We start from the raw sequence: 17,704 nt of genomic DNA, 5'->3' as shown, positions 1-17,704 counted from the left end.
CCAGATCTGCAGTTTACAGGGACCTATTAAGAAGAACAGCTTCGGTTTTCTCTTTCTTGTCCTTTTATTTTTTTCTCCGAACCAAAGGTCAGTTGCCTTTGTCTTCTGCTTCTGAGCATTCCAGGAGAGACTCCTGTACTCCTTTCAAGAGAAAAGAAGTAACAGACAAGACAAAGCGAGGCACATTCAGAAGTTGCATTCTGTCTTTAAAAGCAGAAGGTTCTAGAGACGGAAATTATATTTTAAGACAAAAAGTATATCATGAGTTTCTGCTGGTATCTCTAGCTCAAATAAGGGCTGCAGGTTTTTCTCATAAATCATAAATATCACATTTGTATCTCCTTTCTGATATGCCAAAAATCCAAGTTTAGTGACACCAACATAATTACTCATTTTCTCTATCCCACTATATACATGTTTCAGAACACGCATACTTACACTACCGCCTATAATATGATTACTACTGAAATCAGTTTCAGATTTTGTTTTAACATCTCACTTGGGTATATATTCAAACTACTGTGTTTTAAAGTCCACTGAAATAAAATCACATTGAAGTGTATTTACTTTTATTCTTGATTTTTAGGGATTACTTTTTAATATAACTTTATTTTTTAATTATGTAAAATATTTGACTAAAAGTCAAAACTTCCACAAGTGTATTCAGACATAAGAATAAATGATGGATTAGAACACCACCATTTTTTGCAACCTCTAATAAATTAATAAATTAAGCAAAGATCTTCAGTGTCAGCTAGCATCACAAGAAAAGAAAAAAATCATACATTATTAACCTTCTGGTGGAATTTCTTTTGAACTTAAATCTTATTAAACTTCTAGATCTTACCATCACTTAATAGAAAATAGAGGGTGCAGAGAAACACGTCATCTATGCCACAGGTATGCAATCAGGAAAATACAGACTATGGGAAATTCTACTAGACAAACAACCAGGTTTCTTATAAAAAACAAAGATGTACTCGCTTTAGCAGCATATACTAAAATTGGAATGATACAGAGAAGATTAGCATGGCCCCTGCGCAAGGATGACATGCAAATTCATGAGGTGTTCCATATTCTTCCTCTAATTAAAAATAAAATAAAATTTAAAATAAAGGAGAAAAAGAAAAGGAATTACATGATTGTGTATGTGTGTCTGTGTGGTGGGGGAACTTATAGAGAAAAGCATGCTTAAGGAATAGCATCAATCAACCACAATGAATGAGCCTTATTTGAAACCCAGTTCAAACAAACCAATAAACAAACAAACAAAAAACACTTAAAAGGCAGTTGGGGAAAAGGAGACATTGACTGGATATTTGATGATATTAAGGAATTATTGTTAATTTTGTCTAGTATGATAATGATATGGCCATTATGCTTTAAAAAAAGGCAATTCTTATCTTTTTGAGATACATCCTGCAATATTTACAACTGGCTAGAATAATACAATGTCTTGTATATACTTCAAAGTAATTTAGGAGTGTGGAAAGAGGGCCAGAATAGGATTAAAAAGAGCAACTAGGTGTTGATAATTGTTGAACTTAGAAATGGCTACACAGGAGCTCTTTATGCTAGTCTCTTATTTTTGAATATGTTTGAAATTTCTATAGTAAAAAGTTGGTTAGAAGTGACTCACTTCTTTACCTAATAAATGTCCTTAAAGGAGACATTTTAGAAATGAAAAACTAGTGTCACATGTCGATAATGGAAGATAACTACAAAAATAAATTCAGTGAAAACAGAGCAGTATTATCAAATGCTAATCGCCCATGCTTCTGAATCTGAAGTCATTTTTTCACCATTGAAATGAAGTCCTAAGAGATGTGTTCAAGACATTTTCAGAAAATCAGAATATGGAGATTTACTTCTGGAGGTAACTAACCTAATGACTAGGAAGACAAGTGATAAAAGGAATACTTTCTCACCATATGTAACCATGTGCTCTGATGTTATTTAGTACTCCATCTGCTGGGTATCACCTACAACCTTCTGAGGGGTGGTGCCACCAGGGTTCCAAGGAATCCCACTTTGATAAATAATGATACAATATCATTGGCTTTTAAAACTGGGCCGAATAATGGCAATTTTCTCATTTCATTGCATTGAGTGTATTCCTCCACCGTTAACTTCCATTTTCTCCTTCCATTCTTCCATCACTGCGTTCTCTGGTCTTCAGCCCCTTCTTTGTGTGTACCAATATGTGGTCTTTCCACACACTGAACCGTCCTCCCATTCTGAAAGTCAGCTTCCAAATCAAAATTCAGATATGATAGTTCCTTTCTTATAGAGTTGTTGACAAGGATTAAATGAGAAGCTTCTTTTTAATTGAAGTATATGGTTGATTTACAGTATGTTAGTTCTAGTGTTAGTTCTAGTTCTCTAGTTCTAGGAGAGGGCAATGGCACCCCACTCCAGTGCTCCTGCCTGAGAAATCCCATGGACGGAGGAGCCTGATGGGCTGCAGTCCATGGGGTCATGAAGAGTCGGACTCGACTGAGCGACTTCACTTTCACTTTTCACTTTCATGCACTGGAGAAGAAAACGGCAACCCACTCCAGTATTGTTGCCTGGAGAATCCCAGGGACGGGAGCCTGGTGGGCTGCCATCTATGGGATCGCACAGAGTCGGACACGACTGACGTGACTTGGCAGCAGTTCTAGTGTACAGCATAGTGATTCAGATATTTATATTCTCTTTCATTTGGTTATTACAAGGTATTGAATATAGTTCCCTAGGCTATACAGTAGGACCTTGTTATTTATCTATTTTATATAAAGCAGTTTGTATTTGCCATATCCCAAACTCCTAATGTATCCCTCCTCCTCTTTCCCCTTTGGTAACAATAAATTTGTTTTTTATATCTGTCAGTCTGTTTCTTTTTGTAAATAAGTTCATTTACATCATATTTTAGGTTCTACGTATGAGTGATACTGTATGATACTTGTCTTTCTCTTTCTGATTTACTTTCACTTAGTGTGATAACATCTCAGTCCATCCATGTTGCTGCAGATGACATTATTTCATCCTTTTTATGGCTGAGGAGTATTCCGTTGTGTGTGTGTGTGTATGTGTGTGTACACAATGGATATATATATACCACATCTTCTTTATCCATTCATCTGTCAATGAACATTTAGGCTGTTGTAAATAGTGCTGCTCTGAACTTGGGATGCATGTAACTTTTCAAATTACAGTCTTTTCCTGATTTATGCCCAGGAATAAGATTGCTAGATCATATAACAACTCTACTTTTAATTTTTTGAGGCTCCTCCATGATGTTTTCCATAGTGGCAGTACCAATTTAGATTCCTACCAAGAATTTGGGAGGATTCCCTTTTCTCCACACCCTCTCCAGCATTTATTGTTTGTAGACATTTTAATGATGATCATTTCCCTGTTGGCTCAGTGGTAAAGAACCCACCTGCCAATGCAGGAGACATAGGTTCAATCCCTGGGTCAGGAAGATCCTCTGGAGAAGGAAATGGTAATCCACCCCAGTATTCTTGCCTGGGAAATCCCATGAACAGAAGGAACCTGGTGGGCTACTCTGTGGGGGTTGCAAAAGAGTCAGATATGACTTAGCGACTAAACAACAACAATAATTCTGACTGGTGTGAACTCATTGTAGTTTTGATTTGCCTTTGTCTAATAGTGAAGTTGAGCATCTTTTTTATGTGCCTGTTGGCCATCTGGATGTCTTCTTTGGAGAAATGTCTATCTAAGTCTCTACCCTAAATGAGATAACGTTTATGAAAGTTTAACACAAACGGTGACTAGAACGTAAAACATAGTAACACTTATGCAATACATGCAGTTATTATTATCTAAGACAGTCTATTTCTTGGGGAACTATGCAGTCAGGGGAGGAGAATTCCTGGTTTATTCTGTCAGTCCAGGAGCGTTCGGAGCAGTGTATTTCCATAGTCTAGAAGAGAAAAGGATAAAAAACAGCAAATGCTATATTCAAATTAGACATAAGATAGAGCTTTCAAGAAGTGAGGATTAGTAAGCCCAGAGTAGTAAAATCATTTTTTTCTCCCCAAAAGTCTATATGAAGAACTACAGTATCTTATAATTTGAATAGTTTAGTATGATCCTTTTTAAGGACACAAAGACAGATGAATTGGGCTCATTATCATATTTCCCATTATCTAAGTAATTATTTGAATCACTCACTGTTCACTGGACATTTGGAAATGGGTATAGACTTTCAGGTACCCTGATGTCCCTTGATGATGGTAGGTAATGATTAGCTGTATTATACTCAGAAAATTTATGGACAGAGAAAGTAAGGGGTTTACCCCAATAATACAGTAGTGTCAGTTAGGTAGAGTCTGAACTGCTTTAGAAGCATAGCTATTTCTCTGACCTAGTGATGCTGCCTTTTTGGATCATCAGAGAGAAGGATGTATAAAAATCTCTGTAGTTCTTGCTCTAGAGTGCCTGAGTTTGCAAATCCTAAAATCATTTCTCCCTGATCTCCCATTTTTCTAGTGAAAGAGCAATACCATTCAGGTAAAGAAGCACTCTCTAGAAATGGCTAGCAAATTGATTTTAATTGGAGTCCCAACTCTAACCAATTAGTGGTGGGATTTGAACCCAGGAAATCTGGCTGTGAAGCTCGAGAATTTATCATCCAGCACTCCCAGCTTCGAAGACTCAATACCATGTGCTTCTCAGTATGTGACTCCTTTGGTATCTGACAGTTTTCACACTGTGTCACCATGGGGTACCTAGTATCCCAAGATTCTACTAGCCCCCAAGCAAAACCAGAGTCTGTATTCTGTTTTTCAATCACTAAGTTGTGTCCAACCCTTTGCGACCCCACGAATTGCAGCACACCAGGCTTCCCTGTCCTTCACTATCTTCCAGAGTTTGCTCAAACTCATGTTCCTTGAGTCAGCAATGCCACTGTATTTTGTACAGACTCCCTTTGCTCATATCAAATCACCTGGGGCAAGTCACTTGACCATCCTACATCTCAGCTTCATCACCTTTAAAATGCAATAATAACAGCTTCCCCTCCCACATTACCTGGCTGCTATTCGTGTTCAAAAGAGACAATATTGTACAAAATTGGAACTTTATCAACATTCTAAAGAATTAGAACAGGAACAGGCTGGGAAATGTTGATTTTTTTTTCTTGCGAGGGGCTAGGATCTCATTTACCTCTTCCCTGCAAGTGATTCAATTCAGAGCCCCAATGTCATGACTAAGGATGGTCTCAAATATCTCCGACTACTTAAGGAGCCAGTTCTCAACGGCATTTCGAATGACATCAATTTCAGAGTGGGAAATAGTACCTGAGAGTGATCAGTGAGTGGGAAATCTGAAGCAGGAGGGAGGGAAGGGAACATATCTGAGCCTAGCCTTCCCTTTCCTTCACGTCCAAGCTCCCCAGCCCCTACCTCCACCTGCTGGCAGGGCAACCCAGTTTAAGAAGGCAGCAAATGCATCTCTAGTTGTTGACCAGAAGGGGTCACTGCAGAGTGAGCAGTGCTCTCAGGCACTGTCACAAGCAGGCAGGCAAATATCCAAATCCAAATCCAAATGCAGATACATTTCTGGAAGGATACTCTGTTACTTCAGAGTTCGCACTGCCTTCCGCCTACCCTTTCTCTCATATCCTCCTCCGATTTTCTTTTAAAGAATTTCAGAAGTTCACAATGGTGCCCTGGTCCCTTGGGTCCCTATGGCTATCACCATCAGCAGGAAGTTTATTCCCGTGTCCAAGACACACTGCCAGGAGCTGGGAGGCCTTTAAGACTTGGCAAAGCCTCCTTCCAGGAATGTGAGGTCTGGGGAGTGGGAGTAACAACTCTGCTGAGATAAAAGGACTCCAAGGGAGAGATGGGCTAAGGGGGTCCCGCATGTCTTTCTTATTGAAAACCCTGGGGGTGAAGGACAGAAATTCTGCCCATATCCTCTGCCTCTAGGTCTTATTGTGATTCTAAACTTCCACTTTCTGAGACTAGGGTTGGACTGGGAGGGGGTAGAAGATGGAGAGAGAGACAGAAAAGTAACTATCCCCCTATAATCCTCCAATTTTCCCCTCAGATCCCTCCCCCAAGACCTTTCTTCTCCAAATGGGACTCCTCTCCTGAGACATGCAGTATTAAGAAAAAGTGGCTGCAGCAGAGTTCCCCAAGACTGGATGGGAAGGGGCGGGATGGGGGCACTCTTTCCTTTGGATGAGTTTGGCAGCGGGACGTTGGGCTGGCTGGCTGTGAGGCACAAAGAGACATCCCTTAGAGCCGCATGCACAGATGTAACGCTGCACCCCTCTGCGGGCGGGGCCGGCTCGGCAGATGGCGAGAGGCCGAATTGGTGACGGATTGTCCATCAAATGGCACTTTCTGGGTGGTGAGGATCTCGCTTGGCACCCAGGCTCAAAGAGGAATTCAGAAGACTCCACCCCTACCGCTTTGCTGCTGTAGACAGTCCCTCTCAGAAGTGAGGCGGGGTCCGGGGGGGGCAGGGTGACTTAGGTGGGTTGATTAAGTTTTTTCTACCTCCCTCAATAGAGGATCTTCTACAGGACTTGAGAAGGGGTTGGGTAAGGAGGTGGCCCGGCCCAGAGGGCACGCAAGAAAGGGTTGGGGCAAAGTCCGCAACGGAGGGGGAGGCGAGGGAGCTGGAAAGCAAGATCTCACGCCTGGTTCAGTTCGGGTGCCGGGATTGCTTTTCTCTGGGGTCAGCACTGCAACTCCGTAGCCGCGGGGCCCTGGTGACAGGCGCACGCCCCGCCCTTTCTCCTCCCTAGACCTGCGGGCTTTTGTTATGCAGATGGCGGCAGGAGGCTGAGACAGAGGAGGAGGGAGTGGGTGGAGAGGAGGAGAGGCGGAGAGGGGGGAGGAAAGTGCAGCTCGCGCGACCAGCCTCCTCTTCCAACGTCACATTGTGAGAGAGACAAAACCCGGGCGCGCCGGAGCTCACACGCGCACGCACACACACAGACGACCCCGGCGCCTCTTCTCTCCGGCGCTGCCGAGAAAGCCAGTCCTCCCTTCCTTTCCTGGGGCGCGGAGGCTCCGCCAGTCAGAGCGCAGCCCAGAGCTGACCCAGAAAGCGAAAGGAACCGGCGGACAAGCCTTCTTTCTCCCCTGCTGGCCCGGGCGGAGGCGCCCCATCCCCCGCCCTGAACCCCTGTCTTTCGCACCCCACCCTTCTCTGTTTCAAACGGACAGGGACCGAGCCCGGTGAGCCCCCTTTTGGAATCCACGTTTCAGCACTTCGGACAGCGCCCGGGAGCCCCGGGCCCTTTGGGTTGGCTATGGCGAGCGTTCAGCAAGGAGAGAAACAGCTTTTTGAGAAGTTCTGGCGAGGAACCTTTAAAGCCGTGGCCACCCCGCGTCCAGAGAGCATCATTGTCGCCAGTATCACGGCCCGCAAGCCGCTGCCAAGGTAATGACCTCCTGCTTAAGAGGGGAGACCCTGGCAGTCCCCCTTTTCTGGCCTGTGCCCCAAGCCCTGAGGGGTGATGCAGGCAGCTGGGCCAGGGCGCCTGTCTTTTCCCATCACTACTCTGTATCTCCCGCTGGAACATGGGAACTAATTGCTTGTGTGAGGTGGAGGCTGTTGAGAAGGGACAGAGAGTCTTTAGGGGGAGCAATGCTCAACCGGCTGACCTGGCAGCTGCTGTTTGAGAGGCTTTGCTGTCTTTGGGTGGGTGGTGGTAGTGGGAGATGACTTGACTGAGAAACTTTTCTTGGTATCACAGAGCTCCAAGGACAGGGGGTGAACAAATGGTGGAATTGAGGCGGTCGGGGGTGCTGTACAAGAAAAGATGAAGATTGAACTAGCTCAAGCCTTGTTCAGATACAGTGGCACATTTCTATACTCAGCTCAGAAACTAGGGAGCTCTGAATGTTTTGACAAAAGCCCATATGCTGTTCCCTCAAATACACCCTAAACAGCACCCTCCTCTTTGCCTTTCTGGCTATTGCTGCTGCTGAATTACCTAGTCTCCAGCATCCAAAACCAGGACTCTGGGCTCAGGAGTCAGGGAGGAGCTCCCAAGATCAGGAAGATGATCTCAGAAGAGTTTAATCTGTTTTTTCAAAAAAAAGTCTGATTGCTTTGAACTCAGGCAAAAGAGCCAATCCTTATGTGGCGGTAGAGTAGTGTGATGGAGGGAGAGTGAGGGAAGAGATGAAAGAAGAGCAGAAAGAGGGTGAAGAAGATGTGGGGTGAAACAGAGAGGAGGTTGCGTGCAACGGAAGCATTCCAAGACAGAGAAGACCCAATTCTTTTCATAAATCATTCAGTTTAGAGGAGTTTGGGAATGAAAGGAAGAAGGCTGTGCCCTCTGTCAGGAAAAATCAAGGTTGTATGAAAACTCTCTTTTGCTGGTGTTGGATGAGTGGTTGGGTGGGAGAAAAAGAAAGAAGTGGTCCAGGGAAGACCACTTAGAGGATTTATTAATCCTGACAGGCTTCATTAGGGAGTAGATTGATAACATGTCTGGGAAAGGGCTTCAGACAGAATGCCTGGTCTGGCACAGTTGCAGCTGAACTTTCCAGTGGGTGTACGGTGGAGGACCAACGGGGAGTCATATCTTAAGAATCAAACTCAGACTGGAGAACTTTTCATAGTCTGATAGGGACCTGGCTCATACAGGTCTTTAGAAAAATGGGTGTCCCATGTTGGAGAAGGGTGGACTAGAAACATGACAACCAGCAGGATGTAGCAGGCTGTAAGTGGCAGCAGGAGCAGCGAGTATTTGTGTCTGGGATAAGGGGATATCCTCTGACACAGGCTGGAGAAGAGGAACAGTAACACCAAGTACCACCAAAAGCTGATGTTTCTCTGCTTAGAAGGAGGTCCTTTGTAGAGAGCTTTGACGTCAGTGGTTTTATCTTCCTGGGTTTCTGCCATCCATTCCACCTTCGGAGTGCACCTACTGTTGGCACATCAGTGCTGTGTTGGCCACAGAATATGCCCTTGTAAAAGGGACTGAAGGAAATTTCATTGGAAACTAGAAGTGTGGCAGTCGGTCCAGAGTCTTCCACATATTTCAGGGGTGCAGGAAGAGGACAGCAGATTCCTGGTGGTATTTTAATTTAGATGAGCATACCTTATGTCCACCTTGCTTGGTACCTTCACCTTTTGTCTGTCAGTCTGTTAGTATCATGCCTTTTTTTCCTAGTCATACTCTCAATCGTATTAATTGCTCACAAGGTTTCCCAACTGTCATGCTTTCTGAGGCTTTGTGCAAATCCGAATTTAATTCATATGAAACTCTTACAATAGCCAACCCTCCCCACCCAGGTATCATTTCACTCCTGGTATCTTTTACTGTCCCTAGTCTCCTACCCCCGGAAAACCCATTCCCGAGGTGAAAGTCTGAGCATTTAGCCCCTGAATTATATCATGCTGAAAGGATCGTCTTATTAAACAGGCGTGGCCTTTCTGTAGAATAGATTCCAGTTTTGTAGCTGTTACTCCTGGTTTGGGGTAGAGAGTGAGCAGGGAACATTTGTATTCAAGTCTTCAAGAAGGGCTGGGTTGGAGTTGTCTCTTAACAGACTGGCTACAAAACCTGAAACATCCCCATTTTCACCCACACCATCCACATCCAGTGATGGTCAGTTTCTATCTCCTTTGTAATGTTCTGTACTTACTTAATGATAAAAGTACCGTGTTTCTAAAGCAGAGTTCTTAGGAAGGAAAGAAACAGAGGCACAGGCATAGCATCATCTGGGCCCAGCAGCTTCCTCCACAGGCAGTCTGGGGGCTTTGTCTCATCAGAAATGTTGTCTCCTTTCATGAATGAGGCCCAGCTCACAGTCAGCAGATCTGCCAAAAGAGCTGGGGAAGGGGGAGGATGAACCTCCAGCCAGTCCTGTTTGTTACACACTTAATAGTTGTTTATAGATGAGGAATATCCCCTGAATGAACTTCCCCAGGATATTTTAAATCTATTTCTGAAGATAATTTAGTACCAGGATAGAAGCTTACATTCAATTCGTTGATTTCATACCAATATGCATACATCATACAACCTTTCTCCAAGCAAAGCACCCCCTGGTCCCTCTCCCTCTCCCCTTCTGTGAGGTATACTTGATGAGGCAATATCTTTATAATGTATCAAGTTGCAAGCAGATGTCTGACTCAAATGCCAGAACAGCATAGCAGAGTGGGAGGCAGTATATCACAGTGGTTAAAAGCTCAGAACTGAGCTTCACAGGAACCTGGATTCCCTGGTTCTGCCATTTAGCCAAGTGCCTTAGGCAAGTGGCTCTACCTAGTTGAGCCTATTTTGTCAGCTTGAAAATAGAAATAACAATAGTAGCCATCTCAGGCAGTGAGTTAGTAGAATTGAGTCAGGTGAAGCACTTCCCACAGTGTGAGGGACATAGTGATTGTTTAATACACATTGATTGTGTTTTTCCTGTCTATCCATTTCTCCCCCTAATAATGCTGACCATAAAAATTGTGAGTTTTCAACTCTTAACAGGCAACTGCATTGAAATGGAGTGGGTAGGATGAGAGCTGTCCAATATTTTCCTCCTTAAGTTCCCGTATTTCCTTCCCTGGGGGAAGGTTGGGCTTCCCAGGTGGCGCTAGAGGTAAAGAATCAGCCTGCCAAGGCAGGAGATGTAAGAGCTGCAGGTGCGATCTCTGGGTCAACCCACTCCAGTGCTCTTGCCTGGAGAATCCCATGGACAGAGAAGCCTGGTGGGCTACAGTCCATAGTGTTGCAAAGAGCCAGATACGACTGAAGTGACTTAGCACTCAGGGGAAGTTTAGCTGCTTTCTGATCCAGCACTTTCAATTGAGGGTGGTTGGAGGGCTGGTAAAGAACTGTCTGAATTCAGAATTGATTGGTACAGTATCCTTATGGATTATCCTTTCAGATTGTATAGCGATGACCAAGCACTGGCAGTCTAGCCAAGGTTCTAACTCCTTGAAAACCATAGTTTTAATCCCCTAGTCCATCAAATCTAGAGTGACTATATAATTTATAGTTCATATCAAAGGTAAAAAGGGTCATCTGTGAGTGGTTATTCCAGGATGGAGGCTCTAACGGGGGCTATCCCAGGCAAACCTCACCACCTACCAGGTGGAAGAGAGCCAGCATGAATCAACAAGGTACTTGGGATGTATGAGACTGCCTCTTTTGACCCTACCAAAGAAGTATAGTAATTTTCCTGGCACTAATTAATTCTCTTTTTAAATTCCTTAGCCCAGAAAAGTTTGTATCCAAGAAGTTTAGGCTCAGAGTGGGTAATCTAGTGTTGCAGGCCAATTCAAACTGTAATAATAATCATATCAATGAAGAGTAGTTGAAGACAATAAATATGTAACGGTTGTCTGTAATTAGCATATCAATTGTTCGTAGATACAGGAGTGTTTATAAAGGGCTAGAGAGGTGACCCCCCCCTTAAATAAAGTAAGCATTCCCTTTCCTATTTTTTTGGCAAGCTATTAATTTTCTTCAAAAATCCTTTCCCTACAGAATAGTCCAGAAGCAGACTTCAGCCCAATTCCTGTCTAAAGGATCATAAATTACAAACTATCAGAGATTTTACTGCAAAAAGGGAAAGATAGCCAAATTGTTAGGCAGGGAAAATGCCTCTGAATCATTTAATTCAAGACTCCCCTTCATGCCAAGAGATCAGTTAGCACATTTGTGCTGACTCTGTCTTTGGGAGCAGAGTAAGGGGCTGATGGGAGGCCATTTCCTATGGTTAAAAGCCAATAGACAAAGGTCAGGGAAAATGCTTGTCCGGTGATGAATGAACGTTTTCTCTGCAAAAGGAGTGTTACTGTTTGGGTCAAGCCTTTCTCCTTCTGAAAGGTGAATTTGGTGAATGCTGTACAGGGTCAGTGAGGGGATCATTTCTGACACTGCCATATTCACTTGGCAACCGTGCTGTCTTAGAGACCCAGGCTGCGGTAAATGTTCAATGAAACTTATGTGCATTAATTGAATGAGTACACATGACCCAAACTCAGCATCAGATTAGCCCTCTCCAACCCAAACCCATCCTGACAGGTTGAGGATGCTGATCAGTGCAACCTGGGAGACTGGGAGACAGACAGACAGACAGACAGACACACACACACACACTGCAAATAGATTTGATTCTAGCAACCCCCTCCAGTATTCTTGCCTGGAGAATCCCCACGGACAGAGGAGCCTGGCGGTCTACAGTCCACGGGGTTGCAAAGAGTCAGACATGACTGAGCGACTAAGCACAGCACAGCACAGCACAGTGTCAGAATGAAGCTCTCTAAATATAGAGATCTGTGTGGTTGGCTGAGTGGCCCTGTAGGCTGGTCCATGGACAGGAGGTTGAACTTAATCCCACCTGGAAGTACTTTCCAAACCTATATGAGTCCCTGTTAACTCCAGGCCACCATAGAGGTGGGGACATCTCTTCCATCCTATAAATGAGAATGAAAGTCTGGGTTAGGTGCCTTCTGCTCCATGGGCACCTTGGTCATCCTGCAAGGGCACTACACACTTTTTAAATTATCCTTTCTTTCAGAGTGGCTCAATTTACCTTCCTGTGAGGTGGAAGAGTTCGCAGGGGCTTAACAAAACCAGAGTTCAATACTTACTTATTACTAAGACTTTCTCTGAGGTCCGAGAGACTATTTCTGGGGTGGAAGAGGTAGGGCAATAAAGAGCCTGGGCTCTGAAGTCAGATGTACCCAGTATGACATCCTGCAAGGCTACTTCCTAGTTTTTGAATCTGCTAGTCACTCTACCTCTCCATGCCTCAGTTTCCCCATAGATAAAACACTCATCTCACGGGGTTGTGGTGAGATCATTCTCACTACAGTTGCCTAAAAGAGCCAGTGGAGATTTGTACAGAGCTGTTTTAAAAATTCAACAGGCCCCCAAGGCAAACTAATTAAAAGAATTGTTTCCTTTTACTGTTTGCAGACACTCACTGGCTCCAGTGGCTTTTGGCAAGCACCCTGACCTTCTCAATCTCAGTTTCCTCATCTGTACAATAGGGCTAATAATAGCAGCCACCTTCAAGAGCTGTTGGGAGGACTGAATGAACTAATTTATGGAAAGCTGCTGTTTGGCACGCTGTGAGGGCTCCATCAATGTTAGCTCTTACTATTAATAATAAATGATCATTCTTATTATTACTACGTGCCAGGCCCATCGGGGAGGAAAAAATGAATGAAATGCAGTCTTTTCATTTGAGGGCCTTGGAATTTAGCAGCAATGGGAGACGTAAGCATGAGTGTGTGTGTGTGAGGCAGTCTTAGCACTGTAATGTAGATAGGAATAAAGAAAGGGGGATGTGGAAAGTCAGAGAAAGAGATCCTCAGTGAAGCTTGGAATCCTTGCTTATCATCATACTGTAATTGTTAGTTATCTCAGCTGTGAAATGGGAATGATTCTTTTATTTCATCAGTATTACCTACAAATGCAAGGAATGATCAGAATGAATAAGGCCTTTATCCCTTGTAGAGTATCAGGAAAGAGCTTTTCTTTTTCCAGAATCTTTTTATGGGGCTAAACTCTCAGGTGGGAGAAGGGGGGCATTATTTGTGGGGATCTTAGTCAGTGCTAATGAAGGGGGCCTGTAGGAAGGAACTGCCCTTAAAATCTCCCAACTCCCCTGTCAGCGGCTCAAGGATACAGTCTTGGGCTTGGGCCATTAGGTTTCTTGTCCTTCATGGTCCAGTTCTGGCTAAAACGAAATCCAGTCTGCATTCCTCAAGCAGCCACTGACGGTGGGGTGATCAGAGTGAGCCCATACATGTCAAAGAGAAAATAAACCAATGGGAAATGAATGCACAAAGTGGAAGAAGGTGCATGTGACTAAAACCCAAAGCCATACTCTCATTCATTCATTCAGCAGATTTCTTGAGCTCCTTCTCAGTACAGCAATGAATAGCATGAAGCCCCCTGCTCTCATGGGGGAGAAAAATAATAAAGAAAGAAAGAAATAATATAAGGTCAAGTGGTAGTAAGTGCTTAAAAGAAGAATAAAGCAGAACAAAGGGCTAAAGGGTGAGGGAGTGGATGGCATTATTGGATGGGAGTGGGCCAGGTACCCGGAGATGGGAAAGAGTCAGCCATGAGGATTACTGGAGGAAAGTGTTTGTGGGAACAGAATATACCAAGGCCCTGAGGTGGAGCAGTTTGATATATTTGAGGAATAACAAGGAAGTTGATGTGGGCAGAGCAGAGTAAGTGTGGAGGAGACTGACAGGAGATGACTCCCTAGACATAGGCAGGAAACAGATCAAGCCTTGTAAGACATTTAAGGACTTAACAGGTCCTCAACACCTAGGCTAGGAGGATGGAGGGGGAGTCCCAGGGGCAGTCAGGGACCCGGGTCTGATCTGTTTTTCTTGGCTCCTCTCTCCCAACTCTAATGCAGCCAGGGATGACTTTGAAAAGCAGAGTCAGCTTTGCTGGGCCCCTCCATGCATTATAGACAAGCATGAAATTTACAATATCTCTGATTGTGATCCATCAGATTAGGAAATTGAAAAAGACACTGTTTAGACTTCCAAATAGCAGTGGCAAATCTTGTTCCCATGGTGGTGAGGGTTTGGTGTATCTCTCATATCCATGCATGCAAATCTAGACTATTTCTCTCACCTTCAGCCCCCCAGCCTCCCTTCACTGCACACCCTTGAAGCTACAGCCTATGCACTCTCTCTCTCTCTCTTTCTCTCTCTCTCTCGGTCTCTTTCCCTTCCTCCATCTCCATTGGAGATTTTGCTGAGGGAGCTCCCATATGCCACCAGCCTGTATGTAGAGCTCCGTGAAATAAAACACAGAATTAAGATGTCATAGAGACAAAGGCAAACCAATACAGGAACAATGCCGAACCCTAAAACAGTCATTAAGTAATTCATGTCTACATTTGTCTGTTTAAAACAAATATTAAGATCCTCTGGACGCAAATGTCTCTCATCAGGAGAATCCCCTAGTTGCCGGATTCCCTGGGCTTACATCCTGTTGACAGGTTCGCTGAGCAGAAACACCAACGGATCACTGTACTCTAGCTTCATTAAAGTTAAGCTTAGGCAAGTGAGCTGGAATTTTACAAGACAGTTACCACTCCTACGGGAAGAGAGGTGCCATCTGGGCCTGACATGTGTGTATTCATGATATGTGTGTGCATTCTCTCATGGTGGGAATGTGTGTGCCAAGCTCCTTATGTTATTATGTGGCTAGCCCTGTGCTAAGCACGTTTCATCTGTCATCTGATTCCATCCTCACAGTAACTTAAAGAGAGAGGTATTTTTAAAACCCATTTTTACAGATGAGGAAACTGAGGCTCAGAGAGTAGACGTGACTTGCTCATGGGTATGTGGATGGTAAAAGTCATAATTGGGATAAAAGCCCAGAGCTTTTAACTGATACATTTATATTTAAGTGCCCTAGGTGACTAAGTGGTAAAGAGTCTGCCTGCCAATGCAGGAGGCACAAGAGACTTCAATTTGATACCTGGTTCAGGAAGATCCCCTAGAGTAGGAAACTGTAACTCACTCTAGTATTCTTGCCTGGAAAATTCCATGGACAGAGCAGCCTGGCGAGCTACAGTCCATGGGGTTGCAAAGAGTTAGACATGACTGAGCATACACACACACACACACACACACACACACTTTGGAGAATAGGAAAACTGAGACCAGAGAGGTGAAGTGTGTCTTGTCCAAGGTCACATAATTTATAAGTATGAAACCAGGATCTTCACTCAGGTCTGCCCGATGACAGCTATGTTCTTCTCTGCCTGCAGCACATCCTCTCACTGTAATTCAGATAAGGTCATGGGTGTTTTTGTTTTGTTTTAATCATCTTATTTTATGTCCAATCAGCTTAGGTAATTGCCATTGTGGTTCTCCCATCTCATACCACTGTCCGTAACTCTGTCTTCCTCTATCCTTACCCTCTATACCCATCTTCATATCAAACTAGAGGAACCTCTATGAAAAGTAAGTCAAACTCCCTACCCTCATCTAAAGCCCTCCATTACTGTCCCTTGGTTGGTAGAACTTTAGGCCCTTGGTAACTACAAGCCATGGTACCACTCCTGCCCACCTCCCCCAAGATTATTTCTAAAATGCTCCTTCTGCATTATTAACAATAGCTAGGATATGGAAGGCTGTCACTCTGCTTATTTAACTTATATGCAGAGTATATCATGAGAAACACTGGGCTGGAAGAAGCACAAGCTGGAATCAAGATTGCTGGGAAAAATATCAATAACCTCAGATATGCAGATGACACCACCCTTATGGCAGAAAGTGAAGAGGAACAAAAAGCCTCTTGATGAAAGTGAAAGAGGAGAGTGGAAAAGTTGGCTTAAAGCTCAACATTCAGAAAACGAAGATCATGGCATCCGGTCCCATCACTTCATGGAAAATAGATGGGGAAACAGTGGAAACAGTGGCAGACTTTATTTTTTTGGGCTCCAAAATCACTACAGATGGTGATTGCAGCCATGAAATTAAAAGACGCTTACTCCTTGGAAGGAAAGTTATGAGCAACCTAGATAGCATATTCAAAAGTAGAGACATTACTTTGTCAACAAAGGTCCATCTAGTCAAGGCTATGGTTTTTCCAGTGGTCATATATGGATGTGAGAGTTGGATTGTGAAGAAAGCTGAGCACCGAAGAATTGATGCTTTTGAACTGTGGTGTTGGAGAAGACTCTTGAGAGTCCCTTGGACTGCAAGGAGATCCAACCAGTCCATTCTAAAGGAGATCAGTCCTGGGTGTTCTTTGGAAGGAATGATGCTAAAGCTGAAACTCCAGTCCTTTGGCCACCTCATGTGAAGAGTTGACTTATTGGAAAAGACTCTGATGCTGGGAGAGATTGGAGGCAGGAGGAGAAGGGGATGACAGAGGATGAGATGGCTGGATGGAATCACTGACTTGATGGACGTGAGTTTAAGTGAACTCCGGGAGTTGGTAAAGGCAATGGCACCCCACTCCAGTACTCTTGCCTGGAAAATCCCATCAATGGAGGAGCCTGGTGGGCTGCAGTCCATGGGGTCGCTAAGAGTCGGGCATGACTGAGTGACTTCACTTTCACTTTTCACTTTCATGCATTGGAGAAGGAAATGACAACCCACTCCAGTATTTTTGCCTGGAGAATCCCAGGGACAGAGGAGCCTGGTGGGCTGCCGTCTATGGGGTCGCACAGAGTCGGACACGACTGAAGCAACTTAGCCGCCGGAAGTTGGTGATGGATAGGGAGGCCTGGTGTGCTGCAATTCATGGGGTCACAAACAGTTGGACAAGACTGAGCAACTGAAATGAACTGAACTGAACTGAGGACATGGAAACAACCTAGATGTCCATCGACAGATGAATGAATAAATGAGCTGTGAAATATATATAGATATAGATATAGTGGTACGTTGCTGCTGCTGATAAGTCACTTCAGTCGTGTCCGACTCTGTGTGACCCCATAGACGGCAGCCCACCAGGCTCCCCTGTCCCTGGGATTCTCCAGGCAAGAACACTGGAGTGGGTTGCCATTTCCTTCTCCAATGCATGAAAGTGAAAAGTGAAAAGTGAAAATGAAGTCGCTCAGTTGTGTCCAACCCTCAGTGACCCCGTGGACTGCAGCCTACCAGGCTCCTCTGTCCATGGGATTTTCCAGGCAGGAGTACTGGAGTGGGGTCCCATTGCCTTCTCCGAGTGGTATGTTACTCAGTCCTAAAAAAGAATGCATTTGAGTCTGTTCTAATGAGGTGGATG

The 17,704-nt window shown here is 44.2% G+C and overlaps 1 protein-coding gene and 1 pseudogene across 2 annotated transcripts in view; both read left to right on the top strand.

Annotated features, from left to right (window-relative positions):
* The first annotated feature begins 982 nt into the window (after positions 1-982).
* LOC147355470 (U6 spliceosomal RNA) lies at positions 983-1,081 on the top strand (annotated as a pseudogene).
* A 5,113-nt stretch (positions 1,082-6,194) lies between these two features.
* The window catches only part of SRRM4 (serine/arginine repetitive matrix 4), a 173,128-nt gene continuing 161,618 nt past the window's right edge, over positions 6,195-17,704 (top strand). For both annotated transcript variants that reach the window (XM_086347911.1, XM_086347910.1), the window contains exon 1: positions 6,195-7,407. In XM_086347911.1, the coding sequence (XP_086204037.1) occupies positions 7,277-7,407 (131 nt within the window). In that variant the 5' untranslated portion in view covers positions 6,195-7,276. The remainder of the gene's footprint in view (positions 7,408-17,704) is intronic.

The sequence above is a fragment of the Bos grunniens genome, chromosome 17 (assembly GCF_055505025.1).
Source record: "Bos grunniens cultivar Pamir isolate PY7600 chromosome 17, Bosgru_T2T1.0, whole genome shotgun sequence".
NCBI lineage: Eukaryota > Metazoa > Chordata > Mammalia > Artiodactyla > Bovidae > Bos > Bos grunniens.
This window is presented reverse-complemented; position numbering and strand designations above follow the sequence as displayed.